At 37.7% G+C, this 18737-nt stretch overlaps 1 protein-coding gene across 7 annotated transcripts in view; it reads right to left on the bottom strand.

Moving 5' to 3' along the window:
* TMEM131 (transmembrane protein 131) overlaps positions 1-18737 on the bottom strand; it is a 190893-nt gene that overhangs the window by 89884 nt on the left and 82272 nt on the right. For all 7 annotated transcript variants that reach the window (XM_057557969.1, XM_057557971.1, XM_057557972.1 and 4 more), the window contains exon 5: positions 7231-7354. In XM_057557969.1, coding sequence (XP_057413952.1) covers positions 7231-7354 — 124 coding nt within the window. The remainder of the gene's footprint in view (positions 1-7230; positions 7355-18737) is intronic.

The raw sequence follows: 18737 nt of genomic DNA, 5'->3' as shown, positions 1-18737 counted from the left end.
ACAACCACATTCCTTTTATTACCCTTGTTCTTGATTTCCAGGTGATCTTAAAATCACAACCTTAGTAAGGGGTATTATTTGTATGTGTGTATGTGTTAAAATACAGTTATGTAACACTTGGCCTTTTAAATAATAACTATTCTACTTTGTATTTCCTACTGGTTAGTTAACGTAGAGATGATACTGGTTAATAATCAAAAACTTAAGTGACTTACAGAAAATGTTTTACTCTCAAAGAAATATGATCTGACCAGGAATTCTAAAGATGACAAGGCAATTAGAGTTAGGATAAACATACAGAAAGGTTTTGCTCTCTTGGACATGAGAAACTCTTTTCATTTTTCCCCAAAGGCTCTTATGATGGGCATAAAATTAAGTGGAGGGGAAATAAGGTTATTTCTTCTCCCAAGAGTTAATTCCATCTCTCCTCTCCACTTCTTGAGCTTCTGGAGTCAGTATCTTACTGTAGGGAATAAAAATGAAAAGCAAGAAGAAGAATAAGAAAAAAAAAAAAAACTTAAGGTAGCATAGATTTTGGCTATCTCTTTTAAAGCTAAATCTAGAGTACCTAAATGTAGATTTTGATAGGTATAGATTATTTTACTATTTAATTCTATCTCCTGATAGTGGAAAACACAGACTGGCTTTTAAGTTGTTCTTCGACTATATACACATTGAGATTATCTTTTTTTTTTTTTAACACCTTTATTGGAGTATAATTGCTTTACAATGGTGTGTTAGTTTCTGCTTTGTAACAAACTGCATCAGCTATACATGTACATATACCCCATATCTCCTCCCTCTTGCGTCTCCCTCCCACCCTCCCTATCCCACCCCTCTAGGTGGTCACAAAGCACTGAGCTGATCTCCCTGTGCTATGCGGCTGCTTCCCACTAGCTATCTATTTTACATTTGGTAGTATATATAAGTCCATGCCACTCTCTCACTTCGTCCCAGCCTACCCTTCCCCCTTCCCGTGTCCTCAAGTCCATTCTCTATGTCTGCGTCTTTATTCCTGTCCTGCCCCTAGGTTCTTCAGAACCATTTTTATTTTAGATTCCATATACATGTGTTAGCACATGGTATTTGTTTTTCTCTTTCTGACTTACTTCACTCTGTATGACAGACTCTGGGTCCACCCACCTCACTACAAATAACTCAATTTCGTTTCTTTTTATGGCTGAGTAATATTCCATTGTATATATGTGCCAAATCTTCTTTATCCATTCATCTGTCAATGGACACTTAGGTTGCTTCCATGTCCTGGCTCTTGTAACTAGAGCTGCAATGAACATGGTGGTACATGATTCTTTTTGAATTATGGTTTTCTCAGGGTATAGGCCCAGTAGTGGGATTGCTGGGTCGTATGGTAGTTCTATTTTTAGTTTTCTAAGGAACCTCCATACTGTTCTCCATAGTGGCAGTATCAATTTACATTCCCACCAACAGTGCAAGAGGGTTCCCTTTTCTCCACACCCTCTGCAGCATTTATTGTTTGTAGATTTTTTTGATGATGGCCATTCTGACTGGTGTGAGGTGATACCTCATTGTAGTTTTGATTTGCATTTCTCTAATGATTAGTGATGTTGAGCATCCTTTCATGTGTTTATTGGCAATCTGTATATCTTCTTTGGAGAAATGTCTATTTAGGTCTTCTGCCCATTTTTGGATTGGGCTGTTTGTTTTTTTGATATTGAGCTGCATGAGCTGTTTATATATTTTGGAGATTAATCCTTTGTCAGTTGCTTCGTTTGCAAATATTTTCTCCCATTCTGAGGGTTGTCTTTTCATCTTGTTTATGGTTTCCTTTGCTGTGTAAAAGCTTTTAAGCTTCATTAGGTCCCATTTGTTTATTTTTGTTTTTATTTCCATTTTTCTAGGAGGGGGTCAAAAAGGATCTTGCTGTGATTATGTCATGGAGTGTTCTGCCTATGTTTTCCTCTAAGAGTTTTATGGTGTCTGGCCTTACATTTAGGTCTTTAATCCATTTTGAGTTTTAGTGTATAGTGTTAGGGAGTGTTCTAATTTTACATGTAGCTGTCCAGTTTTCCCAGCACCACTTATTGAAGAGACTGTCTTTTCTCCATTGTATACTCTTGCCTCCTTTATCAAAGATAAGGTGACCATACATGCGTGGGTTTATCTCTGGGCTTTTTTTTTTTAATTAATTAATTTATTTATTTATTTTTGGCTGTGTTGGGTCTTCGTTTCTGTGCGAGGGCTTTCTCTAGTTGCGGCAAGCGGGGGCCACTCTTCATCGCGGTGCACAGGCCTCTCACTATCGCGTCCTCTCTTGTTGCAGAGCACAGGCTCCAGACGCACAGGCTCAGCAGCTATGGCTCACGGGCCCAGTTGCTCCACGGCATGTGGGGTCTTCCCAGACCAGGGCTCGAACCCGTGTCCCCTGCATTGGCAGGCAGACTCTCAACCACTGTGCCACCAGGGAAGCCTATCTCTGGGCTTTCTATCCTGTTCCATTGATCTATATTTCTGCTTTTGTGCCAGTACCATACTGTCTTGACTACTGTAGCTTTGTAGTATAGTCTGAAGTCAGGGAGCCTGATTCCTCCAGCTCCGTTTTTCTTTCTCAAGATTGCTTTGGCTATTCGGGGTCTTTTGTGTTTCCATACAAATTGTGAATTTTTTTGTTCTAGTTCTGTGAAAAATGCCATTGGTAGCTTGACAGGGATTGCACTGAATCTGTAGATTGCTTTGGGTAGTAGAGTCATTTTCATAATGTTGATTCTTCCAATCCAAGAACATGGTATATCTCTCCATCTGTTTGTATCATCTTTGATTTCTTTCATCAGTGTCTTATAGTTTTCTGCATACAGGTCTTTTGTCTCCTTAGGTAGGTTTATTCCTAGGTATTTTATTCTTTTTGTTGCCATGGTAAATGGGAGTGTTTCCTTCATTTCTCTTTCAGATTTTTCATCATTAGTATATAGGAATGCCAGAGATTTCTGTGCATTAATTTTGTATCCTGCTACTTTATCAAATTCATTGATTAGCTCTAGTAGTTTTCTGGTAGGATCTTTAGGATTCTCTATGTATACTATCATGTCATCTGCAAACAGTGACAGTTTTACTTCTTCTTTCCCAATTTGGATTCCTTTTATTTCTTTTTCTTCTCTGACTGCTGTGGCTAAAACTTCCAACACTATGTTGAATAATAGTGGTGAGAGTGGGCAACCTTGTCTTGTTCCTGATCTTAGTGGAAATGGTTTCAGTTTTTCACCATTGAGAATGATGTTGGCTGTGGGTTTGTCATATAGGTCTTTATTATGTTGAGGAAAGTTCCCTCTATGCCTACTTTCTGGAGGGTTTTCATCATAAATGGGTGTTGAATTTTGTCAAAAGCTTTTTCTGCATCTACTGAGATGATCATATGGTTTTTCTCTTTCAATTTGTTAATATGGTTTATCACACTGATTGATTTGCATATACTGAAGAATCCTTGCATTCCTGGGGTAAACCCCACTTGATCATGGTGTATAATCCTTTTAATGTGTTGTTGGATTCTGTTTACCTGTATTTTGTTGTGGATTTTTTCACCTATGCTCATCAGTGATACTGCCCTGTAGTTTTCTTTTTTCTGTGACATCTTTGCCTGGTTTTGGTATCAGGGTGATGGTGGCTTCACAGAATGAGTCTGGGAGTGTTCCTCCCTCTGCTATACTTTGGAACAGCTTGAGAAGAATAGGTGTTAGCTCTTCTCTAAATGTTTGATAGAATTCGCCTGTGAAGCCATCTGGTCCTTGGCTTTTGTTTGTTGGAAGATTTTTAATCACAGTTTCAATTTCAGTGCTTGTGATTGGTCTGTCTGTATTTTCTATTTCTTCCTGGTTCAGTCTTGGAAGATTGTGTTTTTCTAAGAATTTGTCCATTTCTTCCAGGTTGTCCATTTTATTGGCATAGAGTTGCTTGTAGCAATCTCTCATGATCCTTTGTATTTCTGCAGTGTCAGTTGTTACTTCTCCTTTTTCATTTCTAATTCTATTGATTTGAGTCTTCTCCCTTTTTTTCTTGATGAGTCTGGCTAATGGTTTATCAATTTTGTTTATCTTCTCAAAGAACCATCTTTTAGTTTTATTGATCTTTGCTGTTGTTTCCTTCATTTCTTTTTAATTTATTTCTGATCTGATCTTTATGATTTCTTTCCTTCTCCTAACTTTGGGGTGTTTTTGTTCTTCTTTCTCTAATTGCTTTAGGTGTAAGGTTAGGTTATTTGAGATGTTTCTTGTTTCTTGAGGTAGGATTGTATTGCTCTAGACTTCCCTCTTAGAACTGTTTTTGCTGCATCCCCATCCCATATGTTTTGGGCCTTTGTGTTTTCATTGTCATTTGTTTCTAGGTATTTTTTGATTTCCTCTTTGATTTCTTCAGCGATCTCCTGGTTATTTAGTAACGTATTGTTTAGCCTCCATGTGTTTGTATTTTTTACAGATTTTTTCCTGTAATTGATATCTAGTCTCATAGCGTTGTGGTCGGAAAAGATACTTGATACGATTTCAATTTTCTTAAATTTACTGAGGCTTGATTTGTGACCTAAGATATGATCTATCCTGGAGAATGTTCCATGAGCACTTGAGAAGAAAGTGTATTCTGCGGGTTTTGGATGGAATGTCCTATAAATATCAATTAAGTCCATCTTGTTTAATGTATCATTTAAAGCTTGTGTTTCCTTATTTTCATTTTGGATGATCTGTCCATTGGTGAAAGTGGGGTGTTAAAGTCCCCTACTATGATTGTGTTACTGTCGATTTCCCCTTTTATGGCTGTTAACATTTGCCTTATGTATTGAGGTGCTCCTATGTTGGGTGCATAAATATTTACAACTGTTATATCTTCTTCTTAGATTGATCCCTTGATCGAGATTATCTTTTGAAGAATTTTTCAGAAAGACTTCCCTTTGCATAAGATTCATTTGTAGAAATAAGTCCCTGGGAAAGCCTAGGTCAGAAATGTCAAATTGGTGGCCTTTAACTAGCTTTCTTTGGTCCACACTATCTGTTTTTCTAAAGTCAAATTCATTTTTAATTTGTAAAATCAGTAGCTATTATCTTATAAAAATTCCTATTTCCGACTCATCTTGGAAAATCAGAAGAACTGTGCATGAGCTTACATTCCCACATGGCCACCACTGGCTGGAGCCGAGTGGGGGCTGGTGCCTTTGGATGGGACATGTGCTCTTCCAGGTCACCCCTCATTCCACTTGGTCTGCATCGTCTACCTGGCTAGCCCCTGTAAGAATCTATTTGTAACTCTGCTATTTATTTGGTCTGCTTTGTATTGTGACAGGAACATGAAAAAAGTGAAAACCCTGGCCTCTACCAAGGGTGAAGCTTGATGTTTAGAAACAACAAAACACTGCTTGAATTAGCAAAGTAAGTTAACAAGGTAAAAATAAAATCTGTAGTGTAGTTGTGAACTACTTTTAAACTGTTTCCATTGCACTTCACTATTTTGCCTTTTAACCCAACATGTCTCTACACTTTGGCAATGCCTGAAAGCTGGATGACTCCACTTACACCTAAGTGTGTCTCCATACACAGACTGTAACGTGTATGACCCACCCTGCAGCTTAATAAGATACAAATCCCTGGGGAGGCCAACAGCACACCTAGACCCTCACCTTGGCTCTTGTCCCTAACTGCATGACCACAGGCAAAGCCCTCTGGGGTTCAGCTCTTCATTCATATAATGAGGGTACTGGACTAGGTCTCTCTTAGCACTGGGATCTGATTGTTTGAGACCATCAGCACATTTATAAAAATTGTGGAAATATCTTTTAGGTAAAACAAATAATAACTCAAGGGAAACTTGTTTTAGAAAATATTTTAGAAAAGGGATGCTTTCCAAGAGTACAAGAAAATTAAAACTTTATCATCAAAATATGCTGATATTATAAACAAGGAATATCCATTCCTTGTTTACAAAATAGTTTTAAATTTTAAAAAAGCCAAAATTATATGCCATTATTTACCCTAGAAGTTGCTACTTAATGACAACGTACAATGAAGCCAGGACTTTAGAAAGGAGAAATGTAAAAATCGAAATAATTGATATAAATTTATATGCTAAAAATTAGTTATTTAGTCATATCTCTTCAAAGGAGTCAGTGAAAACCCTCGGAAGAGGAAATCAGGCTCCATTCACTTACTTCCCTCTGACATCTGCTATTTAGCTAATTATTTTGGAAGCCTATATATTTAAGCTTAATGCATTCTCTCAAATCCAAAATTTATTAAGATCTTTTTTTTTGCCAGATAAAAGTTTTTTTTATAGTAACAAGTTTGCATACTATCTACAAAAATGATTATAAGTAAAATTTTAGAGGACACCTGTGTAGGAAGAACCCTAAACAGGCCCTCAAATTTCCTGCCCTAATTTCTGTGACTGTGAATATGAAGGATACCACACCTGTGATCTGCACTACTTGATAAAAGGGATTTTGCAGATGTAATGAGATTATTAGTCAGCTGACTCTGAGTTAATCAAAAAGGAGACTACGCAGGTGATGCTGACCCAATGACATGATTAAAGCAGAGTTTTCTCCACTGGTGGTAGGAGAGGAGGTCAGATTTCTGAAGCATGAGGGAGATGTGACGTACCAGTGCTGGCTTGAAGATGGTGACAAGGAGTGTGGGTACCTCAGGGAACTGAGAGAGGTTTCTGGCCGACAGCCAGCAATGAAACGGGGACCTCAGTTCTACAACCACAAGGAACTGAATTCTGCCGACAACTTGAATGAGTCTGGGAGTGGATTTCCCCTGAGTCTCCAGTCAAGGACTCAGCCCAACTGACATCTTAGTTACAGCCTTAAGATACTCTGAGCAAAGGACCCATTGGACTTGTGACTTACAGAACCATGTGTTAATAAGTGGGTGTTTGTGGTGATTTATTACACAGCAATAGAAAACTAACACAACGCTGAGGAATTACCTATTATTAGGAAGGACAAGAAAACCAACTGAATATATGAATGCTACATTTTTCAAAGTGCTTAAGTTTCAAAGTTGATTTGTTAGGCTGTTTCATGTTGAGAAAAACAATGTGTGTTGAAGAGTAGAAGTGATAATTCTCAGGAAATGGGGCAAACTAAAGTCCAGAATAAATGTAAAACATTCAAACCAGATTTTAATTATAGCAAAGTAAAATTATACACTAAAAAACCTAGACATTTCAATTTCAAACTGAAGAGAAATCAAATACAGCAGAGATGCTTACCCTATTTTGAAAAAATGATGCATGAAAATGTGATGTTGTAGCAGATATTGATACTAAAGTAATAGTTTCTTCAGAACTAGGATTATGTAAGTAAACTTTTTCCATTTTTGGCATTCCAACTGGTCTGTAAAAACAAAAAGAAAACTGTTACAAATATTTCAAAGACAATTTCTAGTTTTAGAAGTAACCTCTAGTTGTTAAAAAATTAAACATCAAAATTATTTAGACAAATACATACCCAAACGTATGAAATTATATATTAAATTAGTTTATATCTAAAATTACACATAAAATGCATGCATTAGCTATTCAGCAAATAAAACTATTGAGTGCCAACTGTATGCCACACACTGAGCCAGGTACTGGGATGTAAGGAGGCAAGTCTCCAACCGGATAAAGCTTACATCTAGTGAGGAAGCAGGCAGGGAACAAAACGGTCAGATCCCTTTATTACTTTCTGTAATACCACCTACCGCCTGCTTCTCTACTAATTCTGAATCTTATCCTCCTCTCCCCAAATTCCACTGATAGATGCTCTTCAATTTAGAAGAAGTTTAGTGGCAACGTTCTGTGAGCAGATCTGCCTTATGAGTTAGGGGCTGTTGTTATACGCATTTTATAGATGAGGACACTGAGGCACAGAAAACTTAATTAACTTGCCTAAAGTCATACTTGGAACCTCACTCTGAATCCAGGCCATCTGGCTCTAGTTCCTGCTCTAACCCTCTCAAAGGAACAGTATAAAGCACACACTCGAGGTCTGATATCCACAGATTCATTTTAATGTTCCCCATGGCATCCACATTGTAGTTTGTCTTAAAAGTGAAACCTCCTCAGTATGTAGTCCATTAAGTACTTACATTGCTAATCATATTTGCACAGGCTTCCTAGCTTGACAGCTTAAGAGAATTCTGCATATAAATTATGTTTTTTCAGAGTTCTCTCTAGTTATTTAATTGGCGCCTGTCTTATTTCCTCAACGAGATTATCAGTACCTTAAGGACGAAGTTTACGTTGTATGCGCACTGTGTATTCCTCGTATTGTCTAGCACAGAACCAGGCACCTGGTGACAGCGTGCACAGGGCAGCTTGCCCGCCCCTGCCCCCACCCATGACCTCAGTGGTTACAATCTAGTGAGGAAGCAGGCAGGGAACAAAACGGTCAGATCCCTTTCTTTCTTTCTGTAATACCACCTGCTGTTACGAAGTGGTTATCAGCTCCCCTAATCTGGAATCAATCAGCCTACACACGTGATTCCCTATGTTTCCACCTGAGTCAGGCTGGTTCCATGTGCATGACCCCCACGCCTTTACCAATGTCTTTGCTCTGTGTTTTCTTCCCTATCCTCTATGTGAATCCAAACCCTCATGTTCTAATTCAATTACAACTTCTGTCACAAGGTCCTCTTCTTGTACAATCATTTTGGCCTATGTTTTCTGAAATTTTATTTCATCTGTATAAACCTCAAATTCTAAGTAGTTGAAGATGCAGCGCCAGAATTACATTTTATATGTGGTTCAACTGTCCACCATGCTTTTGTCCTTCAGGAATTTTTGCCCCTGCCTTTTCCTCAGTTCAGTTTATCACTTGTAACTTATGATGTTGGAAAACTGATAAAACAGTGAACAGCTGATAACTTTCACTAGTTAAAAAAAACAAACAAACCAGGGGCTTTGGGTTCCTTTTAAAATGGTGAATTGGTTAGTATATGTTACTGGTTCTCCCTGACACCCCTGAACAGCTGCATATACAAACAACAATGCTGGAAAACTTTAGAAGTTAATCCCTGATTCCAAGGATTAACCAAAAACAGGAAGAAACCCTTGGGGGAACAAAAGGCTGCCTGAACTGGCAGGTGGGGAAAAGTGAGGGACACAGAGCAGCCCAGGCCGACAACGAGAAGCCAGGAGTAACTCTCCTCTTCTCCAGTCCCTTCCCTGCTTGCCTTGGTACAATCAAAGCCTCCCCCTTCAACCCAGATGGCAGAAAGGCTCACTGGGGTAAGAAGCTGATGATCAGCTACACTTGAGCACACCCACCTCTACACTCCTCTCTCTGGTCCTCCAAAGCCCTAGAGTTGCTAGATTACAATTTAGGAAGATACCTCTTCCAGACACTTCTGCCTAAGCACTGTCAGATAGAGTGGTGGGAACATAGGACAATCAATAGTTTTTATGTGAATGTGTGTATGTAACTGGACCTCTCCACCTTGGGGATCATCTCCCTTCTTAAATTCACAAGAGACAAAGAGCAAGGCTTGGTCTTCTGCTCTTCCTCAATATGCATTATAAGACAGCAACTCAGAAGTTTACACATCAAAATAACATGATCTGTGAGGAGTAGTACAATCAAGTTGAAAACATATACAGTGTTGTGATAGACCACAATGTTGTTCCCAATTTGCTGACCGAACTGGTGAGAGGCTTATATCTCTCCACTTCATTAACATTAGGCCAATGAAATGTGAGCAAAAGTGACATATATCATTAAGTTTTAAGAGTCTTCTTGTACTCTGTTTCTTCTGTCAAGTAAATGGCATTTCACAGATGGGAGTGCTCTTCCAGTCTAGATCCCACTGGGTCGTTTGTGATCACAGCATAAGCTAGTAAAGGCTGAATAATGCATACCTGAAGCTGCAAAAGTTAAACCAAGAATTAAAAATAAGCATAATGGAATATGCTTAAGGAGAAATGGCAAGATACTAGCAAAATGAAGAAAGCCTATAGAAACCAAGAGAAAATATCAGCAGAAAACATAATGTATAAAGATAACGGATGGGATAGGTAGATAAAAATCTATTTGTGAGTTGGAAGATCAGATTGACAATTTAGATCCAAATTCAGTAAGAAAGAATATATATTTAGAATATTTTAAAAGATAGAGCTATAAAAATCAAAAGAAAAACAGATATGTAGAACATAACTAGAAGTGGTAATATTTGGAAAATGGAGTGTAGGAATACTTGAAGAATATGGACAAAAACAATGGGCAAAACCCAAAATTTTAAAAAAAGATGAAATAATTCTTGATTGAAGGGTTTGTGAAATGTCAACAAGGAGAGATAAGGAAACCCTGTCTTAATAAGCACACAGCAAAATTTAAGGAGTTGCAAGAGTTTTTTATACATTATGGATATAAGCCTCTTAGGAGATATTTGCAAATATTTTCTCCCATTCTGTGGCTATCTTTTCACTTTTTTGATGGTATCATTTGCAGCACAAAAGTTTTTAATTTTTATGTAATCCAATGTGTATATTTTATCTTTTGTCACTTGTGCTTCTGGAGCCATATCTAAGAAAATATTGTACAAACCACTGCATAATGGAGATACATTACAATGTTTTCCTCTAAGGTTTTATAGTTTAGCTTTGTTACATTTACATTTAGCTCTATGATACACTTTGAATTAATTTTTGTGTATAGTGTCAGGTAGGGGATCCAACTTAATTCTTTTGCCAGTTGTCTTAGCACCATTTGTTGCAAACATTATTCTTTCTTCATTTAATTGTCCTGGCACCCTTGTCAAAATCAATTTACAATAAATATAAAGTTCTATTTCTGGAATCTAAATTCTTTCCCATTTATCTATATGGCAGTAATTACAGGGTCTTGACTACTAAAGCTCTTTAGAAGGTTTCTGACATTGGGAGCTGTTAGTCTTCCAACATTGGTCTCCTTTTAAAAAATTGTTTGGCTATTCTGGATCCTTCTTATTTCCATGTGAATTTTAATACCAGCTTGCCAATTTCTGTAAAAAAGTCAGCTGTGGTTTTGATGGGGATTGTGTTGAATCCACAGATCAATTTAGGGAGTATTGCCATTCTCATTTGTGCCTTCTGATTTATGAATATGGGATGGTTTCTATTTACTTAGCTCTTTAATTTCTTTTGACAATGGTTTGGCATTTTTAGTATACAGCACTACTTTTTAAAATTTGTATATAAGTATTTTATTATTTTTGATGCCATTGTAAATGGAATTGTCTTCTTAATTTTGATTGTCTATTGTTAGTGTATAGAACAAATATTTTTGTATATTGATCTAATATCCTGTAACCTTGCTGAACTCACTTATTAGTTCTATTTTTTTAAAAAAGTGGATTGCGTAGGATGTCCTATGTACAAGAGTATAACATCTGAAAATAGAGATGGTTTAATTCTTCCTTTCCAAACGCCATTGTCAAAAGTGGGGTACCTAAATCTCCAACCATTACTATTGAACTGTCTGTTTTTCCCCTTTAGTTCTGTTAGTGTTGTTTCCTATATTTTGGGTTTCTGTTGTTAGTTGTGTCTTGCTCTTTTAATGTGACAATCTTGGTCTCTTAATTGGTGTGTTTAGACTATTTATATTAAATGTAATTATTTTTATGGTTAAAGTCTACAATCTTGCTAGTTATTTTCTATTTGTTCTATCTCTTCTTTGTTCAGAACCCTTTTATATGCAGAATTTTCTAGTCCTGGCCCAATTAAACTAGAAATCAATAACAAACAGATAAACAGATTCTCTATAAATATGTAAACAAACCAACATGTGTAAACAACTCATGGATCAAAGATGAAATCTGAATAAAAATTAAGAACTATCTGGAGCTGAATCAAAATGAAGAGATTAACTCATTAAAAACTTGTGGCATACAGTTCAAGTTGTGCTTAAACGAAAATTCATAAATCTAAATGTACATATTTGAAAAGAAGACAGCCTGAAAATTAATGAGCTAAGCATCCATGTCATTAGAAAAAGAATAGCAAATTAAAATAAGAAAGTACAAGGAAAGAAATAATACAAATAAGAGTGGAAATCAATGAAGTAAAACATAAAATAGAGATGATTTATGAAGTCAGAAATTCCCATTTTGGCAGGGGGGACTAATAAATTGTTAACTACTTGGCAAGATGAATAAAGAAAAAAGAGGAGGCATAAAATATCAATACCAGCAGTGATGAAGAAGACATCACTACAGATGCTACAAACAGTAAAACAATCATAAAATTATATTAACTTTATGATAGTAAATTTGAAAATCCTGAAATTGCCATACTCCTAGAAAAACAGAGCTTGCCAAAACTGACAAATTTAAGAAAAAAATATGTAAGCATTACAGAAAATAAAACTACTGAAGAAATTAAATCTGCAATTTAAAACTTCCCCACAAAGAAAACTCCAGTCCATAAGGACTTGACTGGCAAAGTCTACCAAATATTTAAAGGGACTATTCTACCAAACACTTTGGGGAAAAGAGAGATGCTGATACAAAATGGGGAGAGATGAGAAAGAACTCTGTGAGGCTGGATTTGAATTGGGAAAATATGAATTGGACTTATCAGTATGGGCCATGATTTATGCATGTATACATATCCATATATACATGCATAATGCATATGTATATATACATGTATATATTCCTCCAGAGATCGGTCCACATGAGCACAGAAGCAATGACATATAGGGGCAATGAGCGCATTCAGTGCCCAGATCTGGGTTTCTAAATGTCATTTTCCACTGAAGAAACCAGGACTTCTTTAGTTTTGGCTAATTCCAGATCTTGGACAAAGAAAACATAAGGAAGCCTAGAACGTTTGTTGTATCAGAAAGCAAAGAAGTGTTCAAAGATAATAGGGCGTATCAAAAAAAGAAAAAGGAATCAGCTTAAAGAGGCTCCCACTGGCAAAATCTGTAAAATTTGGAGCAAAAAGAACAGTGAAAGTAAAGGGTTATAACACACTGATTAAAAAACAAAACCCGTGAGTCTATAGCAGAGATCAACAACCTTTTTCTGTAATGGGCCAGAAGGTAAATATTTCAGGCTTTACAGAACATGCAATCTCTGTCACAACTACCCAGTCTGCCACTGTTGTGCAAAAAGCAGCCATAGACAAACGTAAATGAATGGGTATGGTTATGTTCCAGTAAAACTTTACATATAAAAACAGGTGTCAAGGGCCATAATTTGCTAACCCTTGGTCTATAGTGATGATCAAAGAAAAGAAGGGAATACTTCTTTACAGAAGAATCTTGATTCCTAAATGAAAAAAAACAATGATAGAATTTGAAGGGGAAAAAAGGAATCACCATTTTGCAACTATCGATGTAATGACTGATTCAGGTAAGAGTCTATGGGTACTGATGAGGTAAACTATTAGATGAAAGATTGATGGAGAACAGGACAGCAACCCTACAGATTATTTATTAATTACAAAGAGGAAAACCATCTTTACAATTTACAGGATCTGGCAGATAGTACACCGATGAGTGCTCAAACTCAGCATCAACAATAATTAGAAATATGGACATTACATTACCCTGATATAACGTTAATACAACATTATCTATGTAATGTTCTTGACAAAAATGTTTAGCCTGAAATCTAATCATTAGGATATAATCAGGCAAATCCAGTTTGTGGGCTATTCTATAAGTCAACTGACCTGGACTACAAAAATTTCAATCTTATGAATAAAAAAAAGAAAAAAGGTAGGAAACTGTTCTAGATTAAAGACACCTACCAACCAAATGCAATGTGTCATCCTTAATTTAAACCTGGTTAGAGGATGGGAGACTATATTGCTTTTGGCAATTAGGGAAATTTGAATGTAAACTATATATTAGATAATGTTACTGTATCAATATTAGATTCTTTGGGTGTGATAATGGAATTGTGCTTACGCAGGAGCAGTCCCTTAGGATTCACACACGGAAGAACTTAGGGGTGAAATATGATGTATACATTTACTTCCAGGAAAAAAAGTGGAGTTTGTGTGTGTGTAGAAAGAAAAACAGACAGAAAGAAAAGGTTAACTCTTGGTGAATCTGGATAAAGGTTATGTAGGTGTTCACCATATTATTCTTCCAACTTCTCTGTACTTTTAAATTTTTCAGAAGCTGGGGAAAACATTAAGACTTTCTGTTCAACAAAATACCGGATGGGAAAATTTAACGGACACATGACAAACTGGGAAAAGATATTTGCAATGTCTAAATATCTTTTTAGACTTTAAGGTTATTTTTAGACTATAAGAGGAATTTCTAATTACTAAGAACCCCAAAAGAAAAATGGTCAAAGGATATGAACAGGCAATTTATAGGAAGAGGAAACTCAAAAGGCCAATAAGCATATAGAGATGAATATTTGAACTTACTAGTGATCAGAGAAATGCAAAATTAACAAGGCATCATGTTATCCCTATTTAACTAGCAAAATTAGAAAGTTGGCTAACGTTAAGTGCGAATACAGGGGACATGGCAATACAGGAATGCTAGTGGACTGCTCGGAGGAGTACAGAGAGGAAAGGCCATTCACAAGAGCAATCAGGCCATACCTAGATACATAAAGTGTACTCACACTCTGTAACCTATGCATTCCACTCTGGGGCTTATATTCCAAAGAAATTCTCATGACGGTCTGTAAGTGACCGTGTAAGAGGATTTCACTGCAGGGCTGTCTGTGGTGGTAAGGCAGGAGAGGCAATATGTGTAGCCATCAAAGGCGGAGTTAACGGTATAGTAAGTACTCACTATCTTACTCCTGTGGTTAGAAATAAGAGAGCAGAGAAATAATCTAACAAAAACAGAGCTTTAAAAAGGTAAGAAATAGAATGAGCTATGCAGCCACTATGGAAAACAGTATGGAAATTCCTCAAAAAATTAAAAACAGAACTACCTTATGATCCAGCAACCCCCTCTTCTTCCCATATCTGAAGGAAATGAAAACAGGGTATCGAAGAGATACATGGCACTCTCAGGCTTACCTCAGTATTGTTCACAATGGTCAAGATATGGAAACAACTTAAGTGTCCATCGATGGATGAATGCATAAGGAAGCTGTGGTGTATATATACACGATGGAACATTATTCAGCCATGAGAAAAAAGGAAACCCTGCCATTTGTAACAACACGGATGGACTTCAGGGCATTATGCTAAGCGAAGTAAGTCAGAGAAAGACAAATCTGTATGATATCACTTATATGTGGAATCTAAAAAAGCCGAACTCATAGAAACAAAGACTAGAATGGTATTTACCAGGGACTAGGGGTTGGGGGTAAAGGAGAGATGCTGGTCCAAGAGTACCTATTTCCAGTTAGAAGATGAATAAGTTCTGGGGATCTAATGTACAGCATAGTGATTATAGTTAATAATGCTGTACTATACGCTTGAAAGTTGCTAAGATCTTAAATGTTCTCACCACAAAAAAGAAATGGTAATTATGTGATGTGATGCAGGTGTTAGCTAATGCCATGGTGGTAATCATTCTGCAGTGTAAGTCAAATCAATGTGCTATATACCTTAAACTTACAACGTTATATATCAGTTATATCTCAAAGTTGGAAAAAAAACCAGAATGAGCTATATCACAATATGATTTATATGTTAAAATATAATTCCATACGTTAAAATTACGTAAGAATAACTTCTAACTGGGTGGCAGATACAAAACTATACATATGTCTTATTCATTTCTGTCTGTATATTATATTTCATAAAAAAGAAAAAAGGTGAAAATAATGTGGTAAAGTAATGAAAATACTCTGGAAAGTAACACTGCTCTATAATTAAGCATCATCATATAAAAGTGAAATAAAGCATTCAGAGTCTTTTATTTTTCCTTTTGCTTTAGAGTGACCACATCAGTCAAGATGGCTTTGCTATGTGAGTTGTTTACTTGAGGTCAATGAATCAAAAGGTATTTGCCGAGGACCTACATTTGAGCCATCATAATGCTACCTTATCTTTACAGGTGATTCTTATATAACCATCAATGCTGAATCCTGTTTAGTCAGACAGTAAGCCCCATATGTTGTGATATGATCCCTCAATAATTCAATTTGAAAAGTACTTTAACAAATTTTATCTAAATAGAATATTAGAGAACTTAGGGTGGAAGTGTTATAATTAAACATTATGATAAATAAACTCAAAGCTCATTTTATTGTCCAAGCAGAAGTTTTAGTCTGTTTCCTTAGAGGTTTGTCTAACTTCCTTATTAGCACTTCTTCTTTTGGGGGTAAAACCCTCAAAGTCTAAAGTTGGGCAGAATTACATGCACTCAACCTGACTTTTAACACAGTCACATTATTTCACTTGATTCTCATATTCTGTATCACCTAAATCAACATCAAATGTAACTCAGCACCACTTTATTCATTTCTTCTGCAGCTTCATCTACAGTTGAATCTTGAGTTGTTTTAAACATTCTGTCTTTTCTAGAATGGGATAACAATACCTTCTTTCCATACTACCCAAAAAAGTCACGTTCATATGCATAAGGTCCACAAACTATATAAATAAGAACTCTTCACTGTCTTTTGTAAACATTTAACACATTTTTAAGGTTCTGAAAATGGGTTGTGCTGCTTACACACCATCTGAGAATTTCTTTATAATGCTGACATGAAGTTTTGTTGTTGCTGAGGTTCAATGTCTTCTGGTGCCTCTAAGGCTTAAACCAAGACATATTCCCCTTCTGAGAGCTCATCACTGCAGATGCCACCAGCTCTTGCCAGAAGCGGGAAGGCTGTAGAGAAGATGAACTCCCTTAAAGTCTCTCAGCTGAGAGCAGGTGATTCTGTGGCATTAGCGGTCACTAAGAGGCTGTACCCACAGACTGCCCTTGAGAGGCAGGATCCCACAGACGAGTCTCCTGCTTTGCAGGGAAGCAAAAACCTGGTCCAAAACTACTCCGTGGCTTACAGCCTGTCCATCACGAGGTTCAAAATCTTTCTGTGGCTTACAGTTCAGCCATGAGGAAAAAACCCAAAGGTGAGCCAAGGCTTGGGCCCTGAGGAAGGGACAGAGGGGCATCCAGAGGCAGGTCTGCGGCAACGCATTTAGGGTCAGGAGGCAGGAGGCTGCGTGCCCTCAGGAGCCCCCAGTGCGTGGACTTCCTCTTGCTCAGGTAGAGACTTTCTCAGGAGCTAGACCTCTTAACCGACAGGCTCATTCATCTCAGGCAGGGTCACGGGACCATAAAGTAATTAGGGAAGTAGGTACAGATCCAGCTGGCACTTCAAACTGCGGCCATGATGCTGCAGGAAGAAGCTTTACAGAGACAAGAAGGTAAAACTCTTCTTCCTCAAGCTTTATACACATATAAGTAGGATAACAGTACACAGAAATAAAAATGTCCTCCTTCCACCTGGTAAGTTCACCGATTATGTGCTTTTTTCAACAAACATGCTCTTTTACAATTCAAATGTCCCACAGGCAACCGGGCAACCAGTGTTTCTCCTCCCTATGAATTTGTTCTTAATGTTTTTCCTCCAGCGACCCCAGTGCAATCAATCTCCGTTTAGATAAAGAAGACAGGGTGTAAGACAGACAGGTACTCTGGGGGATCCTTGAAGAAGACAAGACTGAAGATGGCCTGCTACAGGAGAGGGCTCTGGGGTAAGGAAACAAGCCTGGAGGTTCTAGGAGCCTGGAAGCAGGGGCGGATCAGAAAGCTTGGTTTGCAATGCTGGTGAGTCTGGCCTTACCCTTTCTTCTAGGGATGAAAGAGGAAAGGCCCTAAGCCACACCCTCCAGAAATGAACCCTTGGAGAAAGGTCATCTACTTACGTTGCTGAGAGAAGTCTGGAGTAACAAGAACTGAGGGAAGGCGTCAGCAGGCTATTCCAGTCACTCATGCACACACAGAGCAGGCTTCCTGCAGTTCCAAGTGGTCCACACCATGGAAGCAGAGGGAGGTCTCCTTGGATGGACCAGCTTACAGACCTCATACAAACAGCTTCCCCTGCCTCTCCCTCTCCTCAGTTCCCTTGACAAAGTCGAAGACTGAGGAGAGAAGTCACACTGAACCATGGAAAACTATGCTCAAGTACTAATACAAATTTACTTGTAAATAAATAAGCAGTGCATCAGTTTTCTATGCTGCCTAACAAAGTACCACAAACCGAGAGGGTTAAAGCAATGCCCATGTATCATCTCTCAGTTCTGTACGGTAGAAGTCCAGGCACAGCATGACTGGTGTATCTGGCTCAGGGTCTCACACATCACGACTCAAAGTCCCCTTCTAAGCTCATGCAGGTTGCTGGCAACGTTTAGGTTGCTCTCAGTCTCTTGCCATATGGCCCCTGCCCTTTCCAAAACCAACACAAAGAAACTCCCTTGCATCAAATACCTCTCATGCTTCAAATCTCCAACATTTCTGTCTCTGATTGCCACAGCCAGATGTAGAGGGCTCGTGTGATTAGGTCAGGTGCCCAGATTACCTCCCTATCTTAAAGGTCAACTGATTTGGGACCTTAATTACATTTTCAAAACTCTTTGAAAATTCTACAGCAACATCTAGATTAGTGCTTGATTGAATACAATTGGGAGGAGGTGTATGTGCACCTTAGGGTCCAGGAATCTGGGGGCCATCTTACAATCCTGCCTGTCATAAGCACCATGTGTGACTGCTTGGCTAGACAGGTAAGATTTAAAAATAAGACAAAGATTTTCAAATGCCTGCTAGTGCTGGTCCAGTTTGTTTCCATTATCAGCTGCTCCAAAGACAGGAGGGCCAAGGG

The sequence above is a fragment of the Balaenoptera acutorostrata genome, chromosome 12 (assembly GCF_949987535.1).
Source record: "Balaenoptera acutorostrata chromosome 12, mBalAcu1.1, whole genome shotgun sequence".
NCBI classification, from domain to species: Eukaryota; Metazoa; Chordata; class Mammalia; order Artiodactyla; family Balaenopteridae; genus Balaenoptera; species Balaenoptera acutorostrata.
This window is presented reverse-complemented; position numbering and strand designations above follow the sequence as displayed.